This window comes from Balaenoptera ricei, chromosome 3 (assembly GCF_028023285.1).
Source record: "Balaenoptera ricei isolate mBalRic1 chromosome 3, mBalRic1.hap2, whole genome shotgun sequence".
NCBI classification, from domain to species: domain Eukaryota; kingdom Metazoa; phylum Chordata; class Mammalia; order Artiodactyla; family Balaenopteridae; genus Balaenoptera; species Balaenoptera ricei.
The window spans coordinates 123,313,535-123,339,758 of NC_082641.1; the positions used below are offsets into that span (position 1 = coordinate 123,313,535).

The window sequence follows — 26,224 nt, forward strand, 5'->3', positions numbered from 1 at the left end:
GTCCCCACCTGCCCAGAGGGAGAGATGAGTAAAACCATTGATCTTATGGTTCACAGTCAACCCTGCTGGAGTCTACCCAAGCCATAAACTTGAATTGAGTTCAAATTTTACACAGGGCCACTGGACCCTCAGCAGAGAGTCCAAGGAAACAGAAGACATTATGTCGTCATACCCGGCCCCTGTCATTTACAAGCTGCGGTGCTGCGGACAGATCCCTGCTCTGTGCCTCACGTCCCTATCTGAGGGTTGGGATGATAAGTGGACTTATCTCATGGACTATTGTGAGGCTTAGACGAGATGCTGCATTAGGACATAGTACTAACTAACCAATAAATGTAACTTATAGCAGGCACTCGATAAGGAATGAAGGGTGTTGACTTTTTTGAAAAGTTCGACACCTGCAGTGAACAGCGTACACAAATACTTAACTGTGCAACTTGAGTAAGACAGTGACAGGTCACATGCATACTGATCAAGAACTTTCCTTTACACGTGATGGATTTTAGTAAACATTTGGGGAATTAATTGACCTGGAATATTAAGCAAGTACAACAGGGAAGCCACTCCTGTAACACTACATAGAGAGGGCTCATTAATAAATGTAGGATGCTGCAGATGAAAGAAGCTGGGCTTTGTCCTCAGACTCCACCACTTATCAGCTGTGTGACCTTAGGTTACTCCTCCTCTCTGAGCTTCAGATTTCTTTGCCTATAAAATAACAGTAATACCTGCCTCATAGGCTGGTTATAAAGACTGAATAAGATATTACATCTAAATGAACCTTAGCCTGCTTCCTGATCCACAGCAAACACTAAATGATAAGTAATGACTTTCATTCGCTATTTTACAGACTAATGGAGTTAAGAAAGGAAAACAAAAAGGGATTTTCAATTGAAATGCACTCGCCTAAAGGCTAATATCACTAACTCTTAGAAAACACCTTGCTGTAGTTTCACTTCCTAAATTGACAGAAAGATTGCCTTATTCATGCTTGACTGGGAATTTGAATAGCCTTGTTCTAACTGGAAAAGTCAGTGAGAAGTGAAAGATATTAGTCAATGACTGATAAAATATCTGAGCCGGACAGACTCTTAGACCGAATTGAGCAGAAGCGATTTCACCACTGTAACCCAGTTATCCCAAGCAAGCCTAGAACATGAAAGAGAAGCTCACATGCCTAAGCCATCTAGTTGACAGCTAGGCTCTCCATCCAGTTCTCCCCATGGTTCTCTAAGTTGAGGTCATTTGAAACGATCAAAAGCTGACCCACTGTGTGATCCTGGGCAAGTCCTGTCATTTCAATTTGTGTTTTATAAAGCATGTTAGAACAGAAAGTCACTCTAAGACTTACCCACTCACCACCTTCCAGAGTCTGGCTCATACCCTTTTGTCTATACACAGACTAGGCAAAGCAAGAACTTGTTCAAATGAAGTACATTCATGTCATAATACCAGCACATGACCTAGGCCAACGCACACCCTCATCTCAGTCACAGATGAGAAAACTGAGGCTTGGTGAAGGTCACTTGGGACAATTAGAGACAAGCAATGGGTGAGCAGGGGCCAGAACCCAAGTCTTCTGATTACTAGCCCAGAGTTCTTTTTCTTGGGTCAAACTACCTCCTGCACCTACTATAACAAAAGGAAAAACAAGATAGCTTATGGTTGCCCATCACCTATACTTTGTTCTGACATATATATTTACTATTTTCCCACAGACTCCGAGGAAGGAAACTAACAGTTATTGAACACCAACTATATACTGTAGATGCCTTCCTTGCATTAAATTCTCATCATACACCTACGATAATGAAAGATAGCATTTATTGATTAAAGTAGCCAGCTGCTCTTCTAGGAGCTTTACGTGTTTTTGCACATGGTACCCAGCCAAGGAGGTATACCGGAGGCTGAATCCAACCTCTGCTTACCAAACCCTGAAATGCGACCACATCAGCTGCTTGGTGGGAGTGCCTCTCTGTGTAACTTATCTGCCCAAATATACAAAAAGGCATGCATAGATATGTGGTGGAGGGATCTTGACAGCATCCCCATATGGCTGGTCCTATTACCGTTCACTTGCTGAGATGTCACAGCTAGTTAGTGGTCAAGGCAGGATTTGAACCCAGGAACTCTGACCCTTGTCTCATATCTGGGCTCCGTGAGAGGCAAATTGAGACAGGGGCTCTAATATTACATACACCCTGAGGACAGAAATTCCAGCTGCTTCGCTGACGTGCCCCAGTGTCCAAAACTGTGTCGGCACACACAGGCACTCAGTAAATTTCATGGACTGATTGACCTCCATTTTACAGATGAGGAAGCTGAGTGTCAAAGAGGCTAAATAACTTGCTTAAGGTCACACAGAGAGTTGGAGATATAGTTGGCATTTGAATGCAAATCGCTCTGACTCTAAAGCCCTTGTTCTTTCCACAATAACATTCTGTCACTCATAAGCATTTGTTGAGCGTACTGAACTCTAATTATGTGCTCAGGAATATGGAGCTACAAAGACTAATAAGATTTACTGCCTACTCTCAAGAAACTGGGATTCCATTTGCCGGCAAGAATTCATATTCCCCTGAAAAAGAATAGAGATATGTATATTTATGGCGGGGTCACTTTGCTGTACACCTGAAACTAACACAACATTGTAAATCAACTATACTCCAATATAAAATTTAAGATATTTTAAAAAAAGAATCCATATCCCTGGAATCATATTCCCTGATTTCCTAATTCAAAGCAAATCTAAATGGTATAATCCTGTGGTACATTTTAAGGCAAGAGGGTCTGTCCTGTCTCCCAAGCTCAGGATTATAAAAGTGGCCCACCACGGTCCATTGGCCTGGTCTATTTCCTTCTATACACCATTGGCTGGTGTGTCCACAGAATATCATTGCCAGGAGAATGAATTAAATCTGTGCAACCTTGGGATAGCCAAATCCCCATTGTAGCTTCTCTAGATTCCTTTGAAGTGAGGTCCACAGGTGAGTTTTTATATGTAACTCCATGTCCTCTTACTTTCTCCCCCATTTACCAAAAAATGAATACTTAAGTTAGAACATTAGGCTAGGAAAGTTACGCTTTTCTAAAAGCAGCAATCATGTTTTGATCAGGAACATTAATTCATTTTCCTTCCTGGTTGGTTTTCTATCATATTTAAGAGGCAGGAAGTGGTTAGAAGAGAAGGGTGGTTTAACAAAAAAATCTCTAAATTCATTAGTTGAATTCCACAGGGCTGTGTGAGCAATCTCTTAATAATCCTACATCAATACGAGAGAAGTTGTAACTAGTTCACTTAGTGTAATTATAGGGCAGCTTTCTGCCAGCCTTTAAAGATAGACTTTGAAATGTTTCTTTTTTCATTTGCCTCCCGCTGTGTGTGGGGAGCAGCTCAGGTTGCTGGGATACCTGCCAGAGCTAAATGGGGGCCAACTGGAGAGAGAGGCACCAAGATTTGGTTCCTGTTTTCTTGTGCTCAGACTGCTGGGAGCACAAATATCTTACCAAAATGGTCTCCTGTAGAAAGCTCTGGGCCTAGAACCACTGTCTAAATCCTCCCATCTTTAGATCAGAGAAGAACTGGTAAAGCCACTAAGATTATGGCAAGATATATAGCACAAAGCTTCAGAGTTTGCACTAGAATAGTAGTTCCCCAAGTGCGGTCCCCAGACCGGCAGCAACGGCATCACCTGGGAACTGGTTAGAAACACAAATTATTGAACCCCACCCAAAATGCATAAGAAATTCTGAGATCCCCAGCAATCTGTGTTTCAACAAGCCCTTCAGGTGAATCTGAGGTGCCCTAAGATTTGAGAACCACGTTTCTAGGGACATGACATTGATGAGCATGATCCTACCAGCTTTGTCCAGGAGATGGGAATTCTAACTCGTAAAGAGAGACTTATTCAAACAAGGCATATCTAAACATTAAGATGTTTGCAGTTGCGTAGAGCAGGGCTCCAATCCAGGCTCTGCCTCTCACCAGCCACGGGGCTTAGACAAGTTACTTAACTGCTCTAAGCAATAGTGTGCTGGTAAATGTTTAACAAACAGCTCGGTGGGAAATGTAGTGTTTGCCAGTTTCCATGGTGTATATACTCCCATCTCAGCTAATTTCAAGCTACCCACATGATGGTCAACTAACTCAAAAAATTCATGAAAATTTAACAGTTAGTTCTCATAAACCCATTCAAGCTGATGCCAGCACACCACTGTTTCTAAGACTCAGTTTTCTCATCTGTCAAATGGACGGATTTAGTATTTACCTCGTAGGGTAAGTGGAATGTTGGAATGTTGAAGTGAAAAAATAATAAGAGTACTTATATGTACCAGGCACTTAATATGCATTATCTCACTCAATTCTCATACCCATGAGTTGGGTACTATTATTCTTTCCATTTTATATATGAGGAAACAGCTGAAAGAACTAGTCCAAGGTCACACAGCTAGCAAGTGGGAGAGCCTGTGGGTGAGAGACTTCTTAGCACCTGTGTGTAGACTTCTCTGCACGATGCTGGGCACAGGGTGTCGCTCAGTAACTGGTAGCTATTATCACCATAGAAATGAACTCATTAAACGCCTCTCCACTTTGGAAGGAGGGATCAACAGTTTGTGCTGAAAGAAACTTCTCAGTCACAGAGGATACATTCATTTTCTCCTGGGAGGAAGGGCCAGTATCAGTCCATGCAGGCTGCTATAACAAATACCACAGACCACGTGGCTTATAAACAACAGAAATTTATTTCTCACAGTTCTGGAGGCTGGGAAGTTTAAGATCAAGGTACCAGCATGGTCTCGTTCTGGTGAGAATCCTCTTCCTGGTTCATAGCCCCTGTCTTCTCACTGTGTCCTCATATAGCAAAAGAGCTGGGGAGCTCTGTGGAGTCTTTTTTACAGAAACACTAATCTTGTTCATGAAGGCTCCATCCTCATGACCTAAGCACCTCTCTAAGCCCCACTTCCTAATTCTATCATCTTTGGGGGATAGGATTTTAACATATGAATTTGCGGGGGACACAACATTCAGACCAGAGCTGCCAGGTTGTCTGATGGAAGAGCCAGCTGTTCATTATTCGTGGGACAGATGTAAGCTCCTCCCCTCCCCAATTTGGCAAGCCTTTTTCCCAGGCTTCCTCTGTGCTTATACACTGATATATCTACACATACACATATGTCATTTTATATCGGGTCATTTTTTTGCAATTTTCTTTTCTTTTTAACCTAAGAGTATATCATGGACATCTTTCTGATGGCAGTCTATATTAATCTATGTCATTCTCTCTCAAGCTTTTATCACTCACTCCACAGTGGCTACATACCAGCATTTATTTAACCACTTCATGACTGAAAGACATTTAGGCTGTTTCCAATTCTTCATTCATATAAATGATTCTCCACTCCACAGTCTTTTATAGATTCTTGCACATGTCTGAAGGAGAAATTCCTAAAACTAGGATTTCTGGGTTAAAAAGAACACCTAGTTTAAATCTGGATCAGAGTACCCAAACTGACTTCTCAATGTGAAATTAAAGCTCCCAGCATTCAAGAAGAAAGGTGCCTCATGAAAAGATGCCCGATATTGCTAATTATTAGAGAAATGCAAATCACAACTACAGTGAGGTACCACCTCATCCCGGTCAGAATGGCCATCATCAAAAAGTCTACAAATAACAATGCTGGAGAGAGTGTGGAGGAAAGGGAACCCTCCTACACTGTCGGTGGGAATGTAAGTTTGTACAGCCACTATGGAGAACAGTATGGAGGTTCCTCAGAAAACTAAAAATAGAACTAACATATGACGCAGCAATCCCACTCCTGGGCATTTACCCAGACAGAACTCAATTCAAAAAGACACATGCACCCCTATACATGCAGCACTATTCACAATAGCCGAGACATGGAAACAGCCTAAATGTCCATTGACGGATGAATGGATAAAGAAGATGTGGTTCACATATACAATGGCATACTACTCAGCCATAAAAAAGAGTGAAATAATGCCATGTGCAGCAACATGGATGCAACTAGAGATTGTCATACTAAGTGAAGTCAGAAAGAAAAACAAATGCCATATGATATCACTCACATGTAGAATCTAAAATATGACACAAATGAACCTATCTACGAAACAGAAACAGACTCATGGATATAGAGAACAGATTTGTGTTTGCCAAGGGGGAGGGGGTTGGGGGAGGGATGGAGTGGGAGTTTGGGGTTAGCAGATGTAAGCTATTATATGTAGGATGGATAAACAACAAGGTCCTACTGTATAGCACAGAGAACTATATTCGATATCCTATGATAAACCATAATGGAAAAGAATATTAAAAAAAGAATGTATGTATATGTATAACTGAATCACTTTGCTGTACAGCAGAAATTAACACAACATTGTAAATCAACTATACTTCAATTTAAAACAAAAGAAGGAATGTGCCTGTTTGTCCATACTCTCACCAACATTGGCATTCCTCTGATAATTTTTAAAACTTTTTATTATGAAAGTTTCTTGATATAAAAAACAAAGAAAATCATAATACTGAACTGCTGTGTAGCCATCACTTGGCTTCCACAATTATCAACAATTTTAAGGCAGAAATAGAGACACAGATGTGGAGAACAAACGTGTGGACACCAAGGGGGGAGAGCGGAGGGGGCGGGTGGTGGGATGAACTGGGAGATCAGGATTGACATATATACACTAATATGTATAAAATAGATAAATAATAAAAAAAAAACAAAGAAACTAATAATAGTGAACTGCTGTGTAGCCATCACTTGGCTTCCACAATTATCAACAATCTTATTTCATCTATACCCCACTTTCTCCCTCCACTAGATTAAATTGAGATAAAGCTCATATATTATCCTCTTTTATCTGTAAACAACTCAATAGTTACCTTTAAAAGATAAGGACTCTTTTTAAAAAAATATTGATCGTTTTTTTAGTTTTTTTTTTTTTTTGGCTGCGTTGGGTCTTCGTTGCTGTGCACAGGCTTTCTCTAGTTGTGGCGAGCAGGGGCTACTCTTCGTTGTGGTGCACAGTCTTCTCGTTGAGGTGGTTTCTCTTGTTGTGGAGCACAGGCTCTAGGCACACAGGCTTCAGTAGTTATGGCTCGAGGGCTCAGTAGCTGTGGCTTGCGGGCTCTAGTGCACAGGCTCAGTAGTTGTGGTGCATGGACTTTGTTGCTTGCGGCATGTGGGATCTTCCTGGACTAGGGATCAAACCCATGTCCCCTGCATTGGCAGGTGGATTCTTAACCACTATGCCACGAGGGAAGGCCCAGGACTCTTTTTTAAACATAGCCTCAATACCATTATCACATCTAAAAATTCCTTGATATCATCAAATACCCAGTCAGTGTTCAAATTTCCCCAATTGTCTCAGAAGTTTTTAATAATTGGTTTGTTTGAATCGGGATCCACCAAGGTCCACACATTACACTTGGTTCATATGCTTCTTACATGTCTTTAAAGCTCTCTGTTTCACACACACACACACACACACACACACACACACACACACACACACACACATTCTCTTCTTTTATTCCTTGCAATATACTCATTAGAGGAATTGGGTCATTTGTCTTAGAGTTTCCCACTTTCTGAATTTTTCTTATTACATCCCTGTTGTGGCATTTGTTTATTTGGGGGGGGGGGTGTCATTTAATATGTCTCCAGTCTTCTGTATATCTTGTAACTGTTAGATCTAGAGCTATGCTGTACAGTGTAGTAGCCACTAACCACATGTGGCTATTTACATTTAAACGAATTAAAAATAAATAAAATCTAAAATCCAGTTTCTCCATCACATTAGCCATACGGCAAGTGCTCAGTAACCACGTATGGCTGGTGGCTACTGTATAAGACAGTACGGAAGAGCACACTTCCATCATCACAGACAGCTCTTTGCACAGAATGCTTCTAGAGGCATCATCAGATCCTCTATGATTATTAAATTATTTTTTCCTCATCTGTGCTCAAGAGCAGTGATGAACACCCTAAAGTTTGTGTTACTAGGTAGGCTCAGGTAATATAAGGGAAGTCACTCACATGGGCCAGACTACCCCTGCCTGTTTTAAGCGGCAGCCACCTGTGTTTACAGACGATGATTAGATGTTTGTGATGAGCGCCACAGGTATGTATGAGATTCTGTGATGCTAAAATGTCAGCAGCCCCCAGCGTGCAAGCAGCCCTGACCCTTTCCTGCCTCCTCAGAGGGAAATTGAGGGAATCAATGCTAATTCAGAAGGCTCAGTCTTGCAATTACAGGACATGCTGGTTCCAGAATATTCCTAAACATTCCTCCTCTCCCAGAGGTGCAGGTGTTTCTGGCTAGAGCCTTCTTCCTGCCTGTGTCTTTGTCATGGCATGTGTGTAATGAGCACATTTCAGACCACACCAAGTAGGTTTCTCAGCTGACTTCTGTGACACTTGGCAAAGCCCACAGGGGCCACAGCAAGGCAGGGGAGGGGAGAAGCTGCCACCGACAATGGAGCCGTCTGGCTGGCTGTGCATTCTAGCAGAAACCTCCCCGGCTTCCTGAGAAAACCTCAACCAATCTATGAGGAAATGTATTCTTTGGGGTCCTGATAGGAGACAGTATAGAAAAAAAAAAGCATTCTGTGAATTTGGGGTTAGGAGACCATCATTCATGGATTCATTCATTCTAAAAATACTTATTGGGCCAGACACTGTGTTTGGCACTAGGAACAAGGTAAACTCATTAAAAGTTTCTGCCCTCACCAAGTTTACAGTCTGATGGAGGAGGAAGAGCCATAAACAAGCCGTTTAACAAATACCATGCTGAGGGCACGGGGGGGCTGTGCTAGACAGTGTCATTAAAGTACCCGGAAGAGATCCCTGCCCTTGACACGGACACTCAGGGACATACCATTTCAGCTGAGACTGAAAAAACAGGTAGCAGGTGGGCAGGAGAGGAAGAGGGTGGGATGCTTAAAGAACATTCTGGAAGAATGTAAGAAGTAGCCATGCATGAGGCATTGGTAGTACAGAAAGATGTGCGGTTGGGCTGCAGTGGGCAGTGTGGTAGGAGAATGACTAGGGTTAAGAGTGGAGAGACAGGGCCTGAGCAAATCCCAGCTCTCGGAGCTGGGGCAAGTCCTAGATTCCTGTGCCTCAATTTCTTCCTCCACCAAACAGGCATAATAATTCTTACCGTGCAGTGTTGTGGTTAGAGCGCAGTGACCCAACAGATGCAGAAGTATTTTACAAACCACATCCTAAAATCCCAGCTGTAGAAAGACGACCGTGCTGTTCTGTACAATCTTGCACCCCTTGAGCGAGCGTGAATTAAGGAGCTGTGTCGTGGTGTCGGACCTGGTCCCTGCGGGCCCACGAAAGACAATAACGCACATGTCTCCTGTCTTCCCAACTCCATATTCAGCAGCACCAGGTTGGTAGCCCAGGTAGGAGTATTTACACCATGGAAATTGGCAAATACTACAAATCAGAGCCTTTTCTTTTCTTTGTTGGAGGGCTGGTTTACCAGCACACCACCAAGTGAGAATGAAAGGAATAGAAAGAGGAGGAACCCTGGGGCAGCAGTTATCAAGGAATGTCCATCCACAACAAAGAAGAGTTTTCACAGAGTGAGTCTCTCATTTTTTCTGCCATCTGAAACAGGTCCACCCAAAGCCAGTCCTCAGGGAAGAGAACAGCAGAGCCATTCCTTCATGCCAACCCATTCCCAGACGTGCCTGAGGAGTGCCAGTGGCACCCGGGTCACAGAGATGAGATTGGAGCCTCTCAGATCAACAGCTGCTAGGAGCTGCTTTCTTTGGCTCATGTGGCCAGAGAGAAATTGGATTTCAATGTTCTGAACAGGCAGAAAAAGATATCTCCTTGCTTCCCTCTGCTCCCTTTCCTGGCACTGCCAGCTGGCATTTTTTTGTCACTCATCATGGCTTCCTGTAGTGGAAATTAGACACTTGATGAAGAGGACATGTAGGCAAGAAAAAGTCTTCAGCAATGGGAGGCTCCAAGGCAGGTATCCGTTGGAAAAATGGGGATACAGACGTAGCTCAAGCACATTTTATGTAATAGGGCCTTTTTAAAGGATGACCTGTAAAAATACTATTTTTATCTGTGGCTAGCATGCCTGGATACACCCCAATCCTGGAAAAATAACTAGTTGGGCCTGTTGGAATTTTATGTCAGGAGCAGAGATGGCAAAATATCAAAGTTGGAGTCGGGTTTAAGTGGCATGGTGTGGCTTAATATTCATTCATTCACTCATTCAACAAATACTTACTGAGTTCTTACTAGGTGCTGCTAGAATGTAAATCCCATAAAGGCAGAGACTGCATCTGTATGATGTGCTGTAGGCATTCGGAACATTTGTGTTGAATGAATGAGTGGATGCCATTGCTTTGCCACGTGTGAGTGGTATAAAGATGGACAAATCATAGACCCTGCTGCTGCAGAGTTCAAATCTGGTGGGCAAGCAGACAAGTAAACCAGCAATTACAATACAAAGTGATGAGTGCTGTGTCAGGGGAAGTGTAGGGTGCAGTGGCTCACTAAAAAAAGAAGCCCAACTCAACCTTATGGGAAGAAACAGCAAAGGCTTTCTAAAGACCAAGATGCAGAAGACATAGAGGCAATGCCAAAGATATTGGCACCTATCTGGATAAGACCTTACAGACAAAAAAGAACTGTCTGCATATTCTGCAGTATCTCATATTCCTGGGAGGACTAGTGACTTTATCTCACTGTGGAATATGATTGCAAATAGCTGCTGTAATACTTCTATGGCTTAATCCTTGGAAACGCTCTCCATTTCTCAGGGACCTTCAGAGGGTTTCTCTCAATTCAAGCTTTCCACTGGAACAATCCTGTGCTCAGTGTGACAGATGACATGTGGGTCTTTACTATCTCTCTGATGTCCAGCCACTCACTCCTAAAATGGGGTCCAGCTCTATAGGCAGGTAGGGTACTTCTCCTGTAAGTTCACATCTGTTCCATTTGGTGTAAAGGAGAGGCATGCTCTGAATTTTGATTTCAAAGAGGCAGATACACTGCAGATTTGCAGGAGGTCCTGGTATTGACAATCCCGTCTCAAGGACAGCCGAACTGAGAGGGAAGATTTCTAACTTCCCAGGGCTTGCTGTTTTCAACAAGAGTCATGTAGACTTTTTCTTTGGGTATCACCAAATTAAAGGGCAAATAAGTGTAAATAGGTACACAGACACAAACACCCAAGTCAGAGAGGAGGAGGCTATTTAAGAAGTAAAGCATCTGAAGCTCTATTTACAATAGCCAGGACATGGAAGCAACCTAAGTGTCCATCGACAGATGAATGGATAAAGAAGATGTGGTATATATATACAATGGAATATTACTCAGCCATAAAAAGAAACGAAATTGAGTTATTTGTAGTGAGGTGGATGGACCTAGAGTCTGTCATACAGAGTGAAGTAAGTCAGAAAGAGAAAAACAAATACCATATGCTAACACATATATATGGAATCTAAAAAAAAAAAAAAAGGTTCTGAAGAACCTAGGGGCAGGACAGGAATAAAGACGCAGACGTAGAGAATGAACTTGAGGACACAGGGAGGGGGAAGGGTAAGCTGGGACAAAGTGAGAGAGTGGCATGGACATATATACACTACCAAATGTAAAATAGATAGCTAGTGGGAAGCAGCCGTGTAGCACAGGGAGATCAGCTCGGTGCTTTGTGACCACCTAGAGGGGTGGAATAGGGAGGGTGGGAGGGAGACGCAAGAGGGAGGAGATATGGGGATATATGTATATGTGTAGCTGATTCACTTTGTTATACAGCAGAAACTAACACACCATTGTAAAGCAATTATACTCCAATAAAGATGTTAAAAAAAAAGTAAAGCATTTGAAATCCAGATGTAACTTTTGGACAGTAGAGGACAAGCCCAGCCACTTCAGCTCTCCTCTCCAAAGTCACTTTCCCCGTGGTTCTGGGGCACTCACATCCCTTCACTCCTCACCACAGCCTGTCCTGCGGTGGCACCTTTACTCACCAGCCATTCTAGGAGGACCACGTACACAAGAGCAGAGAGAGTAGTGGAATAAACTGCCTCTACCATGACTTAAATCTCAATGATTATCAATATTTTGCCAATTTGGGGTCATTGTAGAGACGTGGATGGACATAGAGACTGTCATACAGAGTGAAGTAAGTCAGAAAAACAAATATCGCATATTAATGCATATATGTGGAATCTAGAAAAATGGTACAGATGAACCAGTTTGCAAGGCAGAAAGACACATGCAGAGTACAAACATATGGACACCAAGTGGGGAAAGCAGGGGTGGTGGTGTGATGAATTGGGAGATTGGGATTGACATGTATACACTAATATGAATAAAATCAATAAGTAATAAGAACCTGCTATATAAAAATAAATAAATAAAATACAAAAAAGTTATTTTGCCAATTTGGTTTCATCTCATCCATCGCCCTTATTTCTAGCATATTCTAAAGATACTCCTGGAACTCTGATCGTTCACTTAATATCCCATTATCATTAGCATTTGAAGGAATGGTAAAATTCACCTTCTTCACTTTGCAGTTGAGGAAACCAAGGCCCAGAGAGGTTCAGTGCCTCTCTCAAGGACCCAAGTCTGTAAGTTGTGTATTACATCTATGGGCCACTTCCAGTCCCCAGACCAGATGCCTCCATTATCAGAAATGTTCTGCTGATTGCCTGAATCATGTTGTCACCAGTCATTCCTCCTTCAGCTCCAGAAACCTCCACGTGGAGGTGAAAGAGTGAAACAACTTGGTGGAGAAAGCCAGTGTACATGTGACCACAGTTTTTTTCCCCCTAAGTCAGAAAAGTGGTGGTGATGGTGGTGGGAGGGTCATTTGACTCATCTTCCCTCCCTCTGCATGGTGGATTTGGCTCAGTTTCTCGAGCCATATGGAAAGAGACTCATCCACCAAGTGCCACACCTACAGGAAAAGCTCTCTCTGGGAATGGAGAAAATGGAAGGGGGCAGAGTGGCCTCCCAGGAAGAGTGAGATAGCTCCTCTCTCTGTCCTTCAGGCTCCCACGCACCTCCAGCCCTTCCTCACAGGTGCCCTGGACCCTCCTGTTAGAAGAGGTGGCAACCAAAATGCTTTGGTTCCCTGGAGAATTCAGTGTTCTGCCACTGAACAGCTCCAGGATCTGGCACCCAGCTCATCTCAAATGCAATCCCAAGCTGTGTATTAAAAACCAGCTTGTGTAGGTAGCCAAGAATATGGCCATGAACATGTCTGGGATTACCTCCTGTGATGGGGGAATGAAATCACCCCCAGGCAATCTCAGAGAAATGTCCGGAAGGAAAAACAAAAGCATGCTAATGGTGACCCTGAAAAGAGGCTGCTGGTTATGAATGGTTCTTTCTCTGCCCACTGGCGTAAATCCTGCTTCCTTCCCCCTTTTCCTGCCCTAGGACCCCTGATAACTCAGGAAGGAAGCAGGAGAGACCAGGAGAAAGAAGGCTGGCATATTCCCAGTGCCTGATTGATATTTGATTAAGGGAGGAAGGAAGGAATGCCGTGCCCACTGAACCACAGTGGCAGGAGATAGATAAAGAAGGAAAATGGACGGACAAAGGATTAATCTCCAAAATATATAAACAGTTCATGCAGCTCAATATTAAAAAAACAAACAACCCAATACAAAAATGGGCCAAAGACCTAAATAGACATTTCTCCAAAGAAGATATACAGATGACCAAGAGGCACATGAAAAGCTGCTCAACATCACTAATTATTAGAGAAATGCAAATCAAAACTACAATGAGTTATCACCTCACACCAGTTAGAATGGGTATCATCAGAAAATCTACAAAACAACAAATGCTGGACAGGGTGTGGAGAAAAGGGAACACTCTTGCACTGTTAGTGGGAATGTAAATTGATACAGCCACTATGGAGAACAGTATGGAGGTTCCTTAAAAAACTAAAAATAGAGCTACCATATGACCCAGCAATCCCACTACTGGGCATATACCCTGAGAAAACCATAATTTAAAAAGAGTCATGTACCACCATGTTCACTGCAGCTCTATTTACAATAGCCAGGTCATGGAAGCAACCTAAATGTCTGTCAACAGATGAATGGATAAAGAAGATGTGGCACATATATACAATGGAATATTACTCAGCCATAAAAAGAAATGAAATTGAGTTGTTTGTAGTGAGGTGGATGGACCTAGAGGCTGTCATACAGAGTGAAGTAAGTCAGAAAGAGAAAAACAAATACCATATGCTAACACATGTGTATGGAATCTAAAAAGAAAAAAAAAAGTGGGCTTCCCTGGTGGCGCAGTGGTTGAGAATCTGCCTGCCAATGCAGGGAACACGGGTTCGAGCCCTGGTCTGGGAAGATCCCACATGCCGCGGAGCAACTAGGCCCGTGAGCCACAACTACTGAGCTTGCGCGTCTGGAGCCTGTGCTCCGCAACAAGAGAGGCCGCGACAGTGAAAGGCCCACGCACCACGATGAAGAGTGGCCCCCGCTCACTGCAACTGGAGAAAGCCCTCGCAGAGAAACGAAGACCCAACACAGCCAAAAATAAATAAATTAATTAATTAATTTTAAAAAAAAAGTGGTCATGAAGAACCTAGGGGCAAGACAGGAATAAAGACACAGACCTACTAGAGAATGGACTTGAGGATATGGGGAGGGGGAAGGGTAAGCTGCGACAAAATGAGAGAGTGGCATGGACATATATACACTACCAAACGTAAAATAGATGGCTAGTGGGAAGCAGCCGCATAGCACAGGGAGATCAGCTCGGTGCTTTGTGACCGCCTAGACGGGTGGGATAGGGAGGGTGGGAGGGAGGGAGACGCAAGAGGGAAGAGATATGGGAACATATGTATATGTATAACTGATTCACTTTGTTATAAAGCAGAAACTAACACACCATTGTAAAGCAATTATACTCCAATAAAGATGTTTTAAAAAAAAAAGGAAGATGTGGCACATATATACGATGGAATATTACTCAGCCATAAAAAGGAACGAAATTGGGTCATTTGTAGAGATGTGGATGGACTTAGAGACTGTCATACAGAGTGAAGTAAGTCAGAAAGAGAAAAACAAATATCATATATTAACGCATATAAAAATGGTACAGATGAACTGGTTTGCAAGGCAGAAATACAGACACAGATGTAGAGAACAAATGTGGACACCAAGGAGGGGAAAGCCGGGGGTGGGGGGTGATGAATTGGGAGATTGGGATTGACATGTATACACTAATATGTATAAAATAGATAACTAATAAGAACCTGCTGTATAAAAAATTAATTAATTAAATTAAATTATTTTTTAAATCACAAAAAAAAAGAAGGAAGGAAAATGGAGAGCTGTGCTCTCCCAGGTTTCTACCTAGGACTAGAAGAAGAGAGGCTGAGACAAAAGGCTTGGGGGAGAGAAAAAGGAGAGAGATACATGACAAAAGTCACAGGACAGAATAGACTTTTAGATATAGGTATAAGGCCAATAATAAGAACCTTCCTTGCACTGGTTCTCCTTCCATCCCTCAGTGTCTCTCACCTCCCTATTCTTCTCCTCTATAACACTTACTCCAACTTGTAATTATGTATATACTTGTTTATTTATAAGTTTGATCTTTGTTTCACCAGGTAGACAATGCCTGGCATGGTTGGCACTCAAAAAGACCCCAGGTAAACAGTCTCTCTGGTCAGGCAGGATATTCCAGGGGCTTAGAGATTTTGGCCCAGGTTAAGGGCCAAAACTTCCATTGGAATCTGCAGGGTTTGGGTAACACAGACTTGCTGAGTTTACTGCATAAAGAAGTATTAGTATTAGCCCCAATTTGTGGATAATCCAAAGTAAGAATCAGGAAGACTTAAGTGATCTGGCCAAAGTCACAAAAGCCAGAATGCAAACCAACACCTTACTTGACTCTAACATCTGTGTTCTGTTGCACCCTAGTACCACCCCTGAACAAGTAAAATTCTCTATGAAGGAAAGAAACTCACATGGTATGTCTCATAAGCGTGGCCTCAAATTTGAATGTCCAGATTCAGACCTTCTGATGATCTCTAGCCTTTGAATGTCCAGATTCAGACCTTCTAGTGATCTCAAGCCTTTGAATGTCAGGATTCAGACCTTCTGGTGATCTCAAGCCCCCAAGCAGCAGATGGTCTGGGATTTGTCAAGTCTTGATAGATCTGATGCTGTTGAGTGAGCACTGAAGTGTTCCCCCTCCTCATCAGAGAAACATGAGCACAAGGACCAGCCAGCACTTTCTAACATATGCTCCCTTGCCCCCGACATCAGATCCAAAAGGGTTGACAACATGAGGGAGGGATGCAGGATGGCTCACTTGGCTAAGCAGCAGCTGGGAAGTTAGGACCCAGGACAGTTAGCTGACCCTTTGCCTCACGAGTGGAATGAAATCACAGGGGGAAGTCACATTTACTTTACCCAGCATTCCCCAGGCCCATTCTGCTAATCCTGCAAAGTAGTCCAGATGCAAATACAAGGTCACATTAGTGGAGTAAAACTTCTGAGAAGCCAGTCAGCAAAAGAGCCTGTGTGACTTTGTTCAACTCAGTGATTCCTGAGCTTATTTGGGTATGGAAACCTTTTTGAGTATGTGTAGCACGAAATTGTTAAAATTCAGGGAAATTTGGAAAAGAGGACCCAAACTCGCCTTTTTTTATTTTCTAGCTCATGCCACTAGATCTTTCTAATAATTATTATCAGTCATATTTATTAATCTTATATGCATTCTTTTCCTCCAGGAATGGCAGTTCCTAGATGTTTCTTGATTAATTCACAAATTCATTCACCAAGCATTTATGAAACACCTGCTTGTGTCCAGGGCTCAGAGACAGAGTTTCAGAGGTGTTTCAGACACAAATCCTAAACTCTCGGGCAGAGAATTAATAGCCTGGTGAATGATAGGCCAGGGTGTTTTCTCTTGGCTCCATTCTCCTGTGATGGGCCATCTCATGACCAGCTCAGGGAGGTAAGCAGTTAGCTCAGCATGTTGGTTTTGGCCCCATCTGATGCCAGGAGTAGAGAACCAGGCCTACCTCTTTCTAAACACGTGGGAGTGCCACTCATGCATGGTGAACAGTTCATTACACAGGAACAGGTTGAATGCTCACTCCAGCTCGGCTTTTTGCCTTGTCTCAGCACTGTGATGATTCCAATCTTGGGCTCCTTTTCTCTTACCCTGTTATCAATCCATATGCCTCCTTCTTTATTTTCCAATTGGAAATAAGCTCAGAGCTCATTGGTGGCTAGTCCTCCTGCTGTTTCTGAATTCTGCTTTTTGGATATTTCACTTTTATGCAGTTTTGTTGTTTCTGGGTTTTTAATATGTATTAATCAGGACTTTTTCAGTTTCAGGGGTCAGAAAATAACTACAAGCAGTTTCAGTAATAAGCAATACATTGAGGATATCATCTCATTTAACTGTGTATCCTTTAGGCACAGTTGGATATAGACATTCAAATTTTCTTGTGAAGGCTCTATCCATTACTTACCTGTTTATCTCACAATATCTCTAGTTCTGCTGCCTTCTGCAGCTTTACTCAGGAAGATGTGTCTGCTGGCTGGGAAATATCACCACTGGTAGTCCAAGGCTTACCGCCTCCAGGCTCATGATCCAAAAGAAACACTCTCTTCTTGGGTGTCTATATATCAAATGTCAAAGAAGATTCTAACTGACCCTATTTGGGGCACACGCCTGCCCTGTACCAAGCTTTATGCCAGGAGGATTTGGGCACTCTGTTACCAAGCCAAACTTGGGTCCACTCACCCGCACAGTAAAGCCAATCTACTGACATCAGGTTGTGGTGAAGGAAAGTGCAGCGTTTACTGCAGGACACCAAGCAAGGAGAATGGGTGGCTAATGCTCAAAAGACCAAACTCCCTGAAGGATTTCAGGGAAGGGTTTTTCAAGGCAAGGTGAGGGAGAGGGTTGCAGGGTGCCAGATCAGCTCATGGACATTTTTCTGATTGGTTGGTGGAGAGGTAACTGAGTGGTATTTTGGGAGTTAACATCATCAACCTTTTGGATTTAACTGGTCTGGGGTCTACGTGTATGTGGTCAGCATGCAGCTAACTTTTTTCACCTGGGGAGGGTTTTAGTATCTGTAAAACAACTCAAGGACATGGCCAAAATATTATTTATAGTCCTTAAGGAGGAACTAAAGGTCCTTGACTTTGTATTATGGCTAAACTATTATTTTGTCTCGCTTGACTGTTTTTGTTTCTGCATTTTCTCATTTTTGATTGAATTTGTTCTCTGGAACTCAGGCAAGGCCTAGGAGGCTAAAGCTCTTTTACAAACAGGAGGCAAGGGACATGGTGGGGGGTGGGGGGGGGGTGGTTCTGTCCCCAGGAAGGCCTTCACAGGGCCTCGCTCGGTTATATAACTGGCCAGCCTGAGCCACATACCCATGTGTATGTGGTGTGACCAGAGTGAATAACATGCCCATGAGAAGATGGAGAGCAAATGGGTGGATCCTCAGAGAAGGGATGCCTGCCATTTTATTACCAACACACATAACTACTACAACATAATTTTACCACTAATGTCTCTGCATACCCCTGCTTCCTTATTTCAGGGTTCTGTGCTTTATCTTCCATCAAAAGCATGGACCTTGTGGCTTTCACCTCACCTTACTGAGGTGACACATCAATAGACAAATTACAGGCGCATAGAAGTATTAATCCTTTTGAATCTCTGAGAAGGAAAGCTTTTTAGGCACACACACAGCCTTCCACTGGATTATCTGGCTTTCTGAAAAACACCAGGAGAAACATTTGGTAATGACCTGGCTGTGAGACCGCCACACCCACTTTATCCCCATTTTCCCTCCCTCCTGCACCTGTCAAGACAGAAAACAATTGGGGTGGTGTTTTGTTTCACCCAACAAAACAACGGGGGATGGCTACTGCAGAACTTGGAGTTATTTTCCCTTGAGAGAACCATGGTGGACTGGATAGAATCAACCAGCTGAGTCTCTTCAGGCAGGTGCTTAACTTTTATGCGAGGGCTCTAGAGTTCAATAATTCATGCTCATGCAGCCAGCAGCAAGCAGATGGCATTCAAACTCTATTCAGATTTTGATTATAAAACATCACCCCAAATGAGTTTTATGATGGAAAAACATACTAGATGACTTCAGAGGGATGAAAGAGAAATCAGGGCTTTGACGTCAAATGAACGGAAGTCAGTCTCGGGGCCACTGTACATTGGCTGTGTGACTTTGCCTGAAGGTTGAATGTCTCAGAACTTCTGTTTCTTCATCGATAAAATGAAGATAAACCTACTTCACAGGGCTTTGAGCTCATATAAATGAGACAGTATTGTACATGGAAAGTGCAGTAGTGCAATAATGTAAGACAAATTTCTATGGCTTGCCAGAAACACAATAAATGTTAATTTCCTTCCCCTCTTCAGATTCTTTCTCTCTCCTTCCCCACCCCCACCCTCTTTACAGCATGGAAGCCAATGTTTTGTATAAGTATGAATGTAGAACTGAGAGTAAAAGGGGAGAATGAAGAAAAAAGGTGATGAAAAGAATCTTCATGTTAAAAATAGAATTTACAGTTTGCTTCCACAATAGTTTATCTCAACTGAGGGGAGATAGAGAAAAGATGAAGATGGTCAGGCAATTAGTACTATCTCAGGGTTTCAAAGTTTATGCCTCTTCAAAGAGATTTAAGCATTTTGTGCAGTTTTAGTCTAATATACTTGCTCAACAGTCATTAAAATACATAAGCCACCTTGTATGGGAATGTCTTCCAGAAAAGAAAGGAAAAAAGCAGCTTAGCCATTTACAAAACTACATCAAATCTCCATTTTAGTTAGAATAAGACATAACTCAGACCAGCGGCATAAAACTTGGATGGATGGGAGAGCTTGATAAAAATGCAGCTACTTAAACTGCCCTCTAAGAGATTCTGGTCAAATTGGTCAGGGATGGGGTCCAAGAGTCTGCATTTTTTACATTTCCCGAGATTCTGATCTAGGTAAACCACAGACTTCATTTTGAGAAACACTGGTTGAGTGGTTAAGAGCTTGGGCTTGAGAATAAACATACTTGAGCTCAAATTCTAAAATCTACCACTTTCTAGCTTCATGAACTTTGGCAAATTTTTAACCTCTCTGATCCCCAGTTTTCTAATCACAGGTTGTTGTGAGAATTAAATAAAATATATTGTGGAGTGCTTAGCACAGTATCTGGTACATAGGAGGAAGCACTCAATAAATATTAGCTATTGATATTATCATTATTATGCAAAGTCAAAGGAGCTTCAATCCCTTTTTTCCTAATTTTTTCATTCTTCCTTCCTTTTCTTTCTTTTCCTTTTATGAATCCAAAATAAAAGTGTATTAGGCAAGATGGAAGTTTATTTAGATTTCAGACACAAGTCTGGAAGTAAAGTAGTCCAGGACTTGCCTGGCAACTCTGCAACCCAGACTACTTTCTCCCCTTTTTAGGTGTGACCCTTATCCTCATTGTTCAAGATGGCAGCTAGAGTGCCAGCAATCGTGTCTGCATCCCACATAGCAAAATGGAGGAAAGAAAAAGAAAGTCAGTCTCTCTCAGTAGGGACACTTCCTAAAATTTGCTTATATCCCATTGGCCAGATGTAGCTGCCAGCAAGCCTGGCAAATGTGACCAGTGTGTGCCAGGTGCTCATATACCCATAAAAATGTGATTTATATCACAATGTAAAATTGAGAGAAGGCTTAGGGACAACTATTATTCCCTGATATGTCTAACCCTGGGAGTCTAACAGATTCAGATCATTCCCCAGAAATCCTCTGTTCTCGATCTGCTTCTACCTGCTTACTTCTCAGGGAAGGGAGAAGCTTCTCCAAAGGTAGTTACGTGGTTTGTTGATCCCACTCAGCTAGGCTTATTTTCTTCCTAAATTCCTCCCATACCTTTCACTTCTTATCCCCCAGCTTCATTCATTTTCTTTTTACTATCCAATTGTAATAGACAGTACAATTTTTTCATTGTTGAAAAGTTAGAAGACACTGCAAAGCACTTAGGGAAACTTTTTTTTTTAATATTCAAAAATCTCATCACTTAGAAATAACCACTCTTGGGCTTCCCTGGTGGCGCAGCGGTTGAGAATCTGCCTGCCAATGCAGGGGACACGGGTTCGAGCCCTGGTCCGGGAAGGTCCCACATGCCGCGGAGTAACTAGGCCCGTGAGCCACAACTACTGAGCCTGCGCGTCTGGAGCCTGTGCTCCGCAACAAGAGAGGCCGCGATAGTGAGAGGCCCGCGCACCGCGATGAAGAGTGGCCCCCGCTTGCCGCAACTAGAGAAAGCCCTCGCACAGAAACGAAGACCCAACACAGCCAAAAATAAATAAATTAAAAAAAAAAAAAATGTTCTTTGTTAAGTAATGATGAAAAGAATTCTTAAAAAAAAAAAAAAAAAAAGAAATAACCACTCTTAAAATGTTAGTATATAACCATCTAGCATTTTCCCCAGGTAAAAAATATATATGTATATTTATAAAGAGAGCCTAGTCTATATAACTGTTTTTAATCTCTTCTATTATACTTAACAGTATATTATGAGTAACTCTCAGTGTTATTAATTATAGATCAACATCATCAGTTTTAATGACTGTAGGGTTTTCCATTGTATGGATGTATCATAATTTATTCAACTGATTCCATTTATCTACAACAGTGTGTTAAACCTCCTAGCACATACATCTTTGCTCATTTGTCCACTCGTTTCCCAAGGATGAGCTATGTTCCTGTGGTTTTCTAACTCCCCAGGGACCAGCAGAAACCCATTGCTCTGCTGCTGTCCCATCAGCAATATGATGCCATTCAGGTCTTGTCTCGACCCTGAAGCTGCTTGAAATTCCTTTTCAAATGAACACTGCAGACTCTGAAGGTCCTTGAAGGTCCCAGCAAGACTGTCCCCAGCAGAGGGGAATACTCCACCCAATGGCCGAGGAAAGTACAAAATACAATACAATCACAGGTGACACTGAAGGGCTTTCTATAAAACCTAAGTTACTAGAACTTTCCATTTGTCAGACTGACCTCAAACAAGACCAAAGTGAGGCCATTTCTCTGTGGAGAAACCAGTTTCAATCAGGAAAAGAAATGCATTTGACTGAAATAATTATTTAGACTGACAATCGATTTGACAAATGACAATTCTTTAGCTGATTTTTTTTTAGGTGATGATTGATTTCTGACTGTTAACTCATCTTGGTTGTGCTTCCTAAAGATCCAAACACACATGAGGTTTACACTTTCTAGACAAGGCTGAAGACAAATTATAATGCATCACTCTCACATAGCACTTTCTATTTTCAGGGGGTTTTCACCTCAATTTTCTTGCCGTCAACACTGAGACCTACATTACGGTGTTAATTCTAAGAGGTGTCATTTATTGAGCACATACTATGTACCAAGCAATACGCAGAATGCATTATCAATATTTTTTAGTCATCACAGCAACTCTAATGAGGTAGACATTCTATTATTACCCCATTTTATAAATGAATGTTGTTTAAGAAAGATGAAATAGCTTGACCACAGTCACACAAGAGCAAAGAGGTGGAACCAGAATTCAGAATCAGTATTCAGTTCCCAGAAAGAGTCACAGCCTCACTCAAGTTCACATAGTTGTGGAGTCAAGTCCAAAATCCTGTTCCCTGCATAGTGATTAAGAACAGGGTCTCTGGGCTTCCCTGGTGGCGCAGTGGTTAAGAATCCGCCTGACAATTCATGGGACACGGGTTCAAGCCCTGGCCCGGGAAGACCCCACGTGCTGCGGAGCAACTAAGCCCGTGCGCCACAACTACTGAGCCTGCGGTCTACAGTCCGCGAGCCACAACTACTGAAGCCCGCGCCAAGAGCCCGTGCTCCATAACAAGAGAAGCCACCACTATGAGAACCTGGCGCACCACAAGGAAGAGTAGCCCCTGCTCGCTGCAACTGGAGAAAGCCCACATGCAGCAACAAAGACCCAAAACAGCCAAAAATAAATCAATAATAAATAAATAAATAAATAAATAAATGTATTTTTTAAAAAAAGAACAGGTCTCTAAAATCAGATTGTCAGAGTTCAAACCCCATATCTGCCATTTCCCAGCTGTGTCGCCTTAGGCAACTTCCTAAACCACTCTGTGCCTCAGTCACCTCATCTTAGAAAGGGGAATCATAGTGTCTATCTCAAAGGTTAAACAAGATGACCCACGTACGGCACTTAGCACATAGGAAGTGCCCTGTATTTAGTTATTAACATGATCCCTTGTGTCCCTCCAGCCTCTAAGCCATACATATTTTATTGATCCATGACACTGCAGGTGCCGCGAGCAAAGGCCTTGTGCAACTACCGAGGGCAGAATCCCGGTGACTTGAGGTTTAATAAGGGAGATGTCATCCTCCTCCAGAGACAGTTGGATGAGAACTGGTACCAGGGGGAAATCAATGGAGTCAGTGGGATCTTCCCAGCCAGCTCCGTAGAGGTCCTCAAGCAGCTTCCCCAGCCACCCCCACTCTGCCGGGCCCTCTACAACTTCGACCTGCGCAACAAGGACAAGAGTGAGAACCAGGACTGCCTGACCTTCCTCAAGGTAAGATTCTGGGCAGCTACCAAAGTCACCAGTGACCACATAAAGACTGGCAGAATCTCGAGTTGTTTGTTTAATATTTGCTGATTTTTTAAAATTATATTTTATCCATAAATGTATAAATCTGTGCCTATATATGTAATGTGTATATATAATTCAAACATATGGTAGTAAAGTCGCCAGAGAAATCTAATAGGAGTTTGATGGGAATCCTCAAACCTTTTCTATTGCAACTGCAAAACTAAGTATCTGTACACTCATTCATTCATTCTACAATCACTTTTGAGCACCTGTTCTTTGCAGACACTGGGAAGACAGCATGAACAAGTCACAGCACCTACCCTCAGGCAGAGGAGTGAGAGAGACAGACACTTGGACAGAAGATTACAGACACAGTTTAACAGCGTGCTGTGTAGAACTACAGATCTTACCTCTTCATTGTGTATCTGCAGGGGTATTCTCGCTGACCAAGTTCTGATCACCTAGTACTACTCATTTACAACACTCTTTTGTTTGTAAACACTGCATTCAAAACACTCCAAACAACAAAATAACATAATAATATCTTTACACATAAAAATCACCTCTTACAAGGTATATTTTCCAAACACATTAGTTACCCTAAGGTTTTTTCCCCTCTCTCTTTTTTTTTGGATGATTCTTCAGCATTTGCAAGTAAGGACAAGTCTACTAAAGTCTAGACTACAACCATCCCTCGGTATCTGAGGGGGATTAGTTCTAGGACACATTGATTCCTGAAGATGCAGAAGCCGCGGACATGGAGGGTCGACTGTACTTTAAGTCATTGTATTCAGTACTTATTATTCCCTAAACATTTGAAATCTCTCTTAGAAACCAAAGTTGGGGTGATTTTCATTCTTTGCTTCTTATGATAAGTAGATCAAATACAAGTACAAGTGGCACTGCTACAGTAGCTCAGGAAAGGTCTTTTATTTTGTAAAACATTTTTATTCCATCACTACTGCAAATGAGATTTACTTCAGATTCACTCAAACTAGATAACCCCACTGTCCTCCATATTTTGAAATACTGATCTTTGTTATTGTCTTAGCACCTCAGAGTGAGTCCCCTAAGGAATGTCATTCTGTAGCTGACCTGTAAATTTTATACTTTGACTACAGCTGGAGAAGGGCCGTTCAATTCCACAGGCGTTTATTGAGTATTTACTTTGTGCCAGGCATTAGACACTAAGCTCTAGGGACACAGCTGGAAGAAGACATAGGCAGGAAGCAATACCTGCTTTTTTGCCCTTTTCTGGGAATTTGCAAACTGGGACACTTACCCACCTGCTTGTTCATTCATTGAATCCATCTATGTGCCAAGCTGTCCACTGGGGATAAAGTGATGAGTCATTATCCCTGTCTTCACGGAGCCAGCAGTCTACTGGAAGGAACAGACATATAAATGGGAAATTAGGACAGAGGATCCAGAAGAGAGGATTTGATCCCTTCTGGAAGGCTACTGAAGGCCAAGACTACACTAGGATATCTCATGGTCTTCCTAAACTCAGCATGTCCAAAAAAACTCAAGATCTTCTCTCCAGAAGCCTTTATTCCTAGTATTTTCTGTCTCAGTAAATTTTCCAGTTCATTCACACATGCATTTATTCATTCATGCATGCATGCATTCAAGAAATATTGATTGTTTAAAAACTGTGAATCACTATGTTGTACACCTGAAACTTATATCATATTGTACATCAACTATACCTCAACAAAAATAATTCAAAAAAAGAATGATTGGTTGACTGCTATAGGGCAGCCGCTATATAAGGTCCTAGGGACAAAAATGAACAAAACAGATACAGGCCCTGCACACATGAAGTTTATGGTCTGATGGGGTGGACAGGCATTAAAGAAATCATAACCTATAAATATGTAATTACAGGTTGTAATAAGGACAGAGAAATCTAAGAAAAGGTATAATGCAGTAATGGATTTAGATTTGGATTCGTCTGTATTACTAAGGGGCATAGATCAGAAGATCAGAGAGATCAGTGGATGAATATTCAGATTTAGATTGATAACAGGTACAGACATGGAAAGGTATTCCTGATGTGATATTAAGTGAAAAATCAATGTATCCTATATGATTTCATTTGTAAGAAATACAAAATAAGCCAAATGAATGTATTTGCTAGGAGTCAGAGTAGTGGCTACCTCTTGCTATGTGACAGGAAAGAGTACTAAAGAGCCATCTTGGTGCTGGAAGTATTTTATATCTCTTACTCTGGGTTGGGGTTTTGTGGATATATTCAATTTAAAAAATTCATCAGGCTTTACATCTAAAATGTTTGTACTTTATTGTATGCCTATGTACATTTTCTGAAAAGTTTTTAAAAATCAGTGTGTCTCTATGTACATATATTTTATCCTCATAGAAAAGAATCTGGGGGAAAATGTGTTAACCAAGATGTTAACAGTGGTTGTATCTATATTGTGATAGAATTCTTTGTTTTGCTTATCTGTGTTTCCAAATGTTTCTACAAATCTCCATATAACCTTTGGTAATAAGAAACATTCAAATAAAAAGACACTTTATGTTTGATACATTAAAAATTGAATAGGGGGACTTCCCTGGTG

The 26,224-nt window shown here is 42.0% G+C and overlaps 1 protein-coding gene and 1 long non-coding RNA gene across 2 annotated transcripts in view; one reads left to right on the forward strand and one right to left on the reverse strand.

The window, feature by feature from the left end:
- The window catches only part of LOC132362608 (uncharacterized), a 116,954-nt gene extending 91,960 nt beyond the window's left edge, over positions 1–24,994 (reverse strand). The window contains exon 1 of the long non-coding RNA XR_009502408.1: positions 24,929–24,994. This is a non-coding gene — a long non-coding RNA (uncharacterized LOC132362608). The remainder of the gene's footprint in view (positions 1–24,928) is intronic.
- Positions 1–26,224, forward strand: part of SH3RF2 (SH3 domain containing ring finger 2) — a 143,590-nt gene that overhangs the window by 39,132 nt on the left and 78,234 nt on the right. Inside the window, exon 3 of the mRNA XM_059917390.1 lies at positions 23,355–23,624. Within this exon, the coding sequence (XP_059773373.1) occupies positions 23,355–23,624 (270 nt within the window). The remainder of the gene's footprint in view (positions 1–23,354; positions 23,625–26,224) is intronic.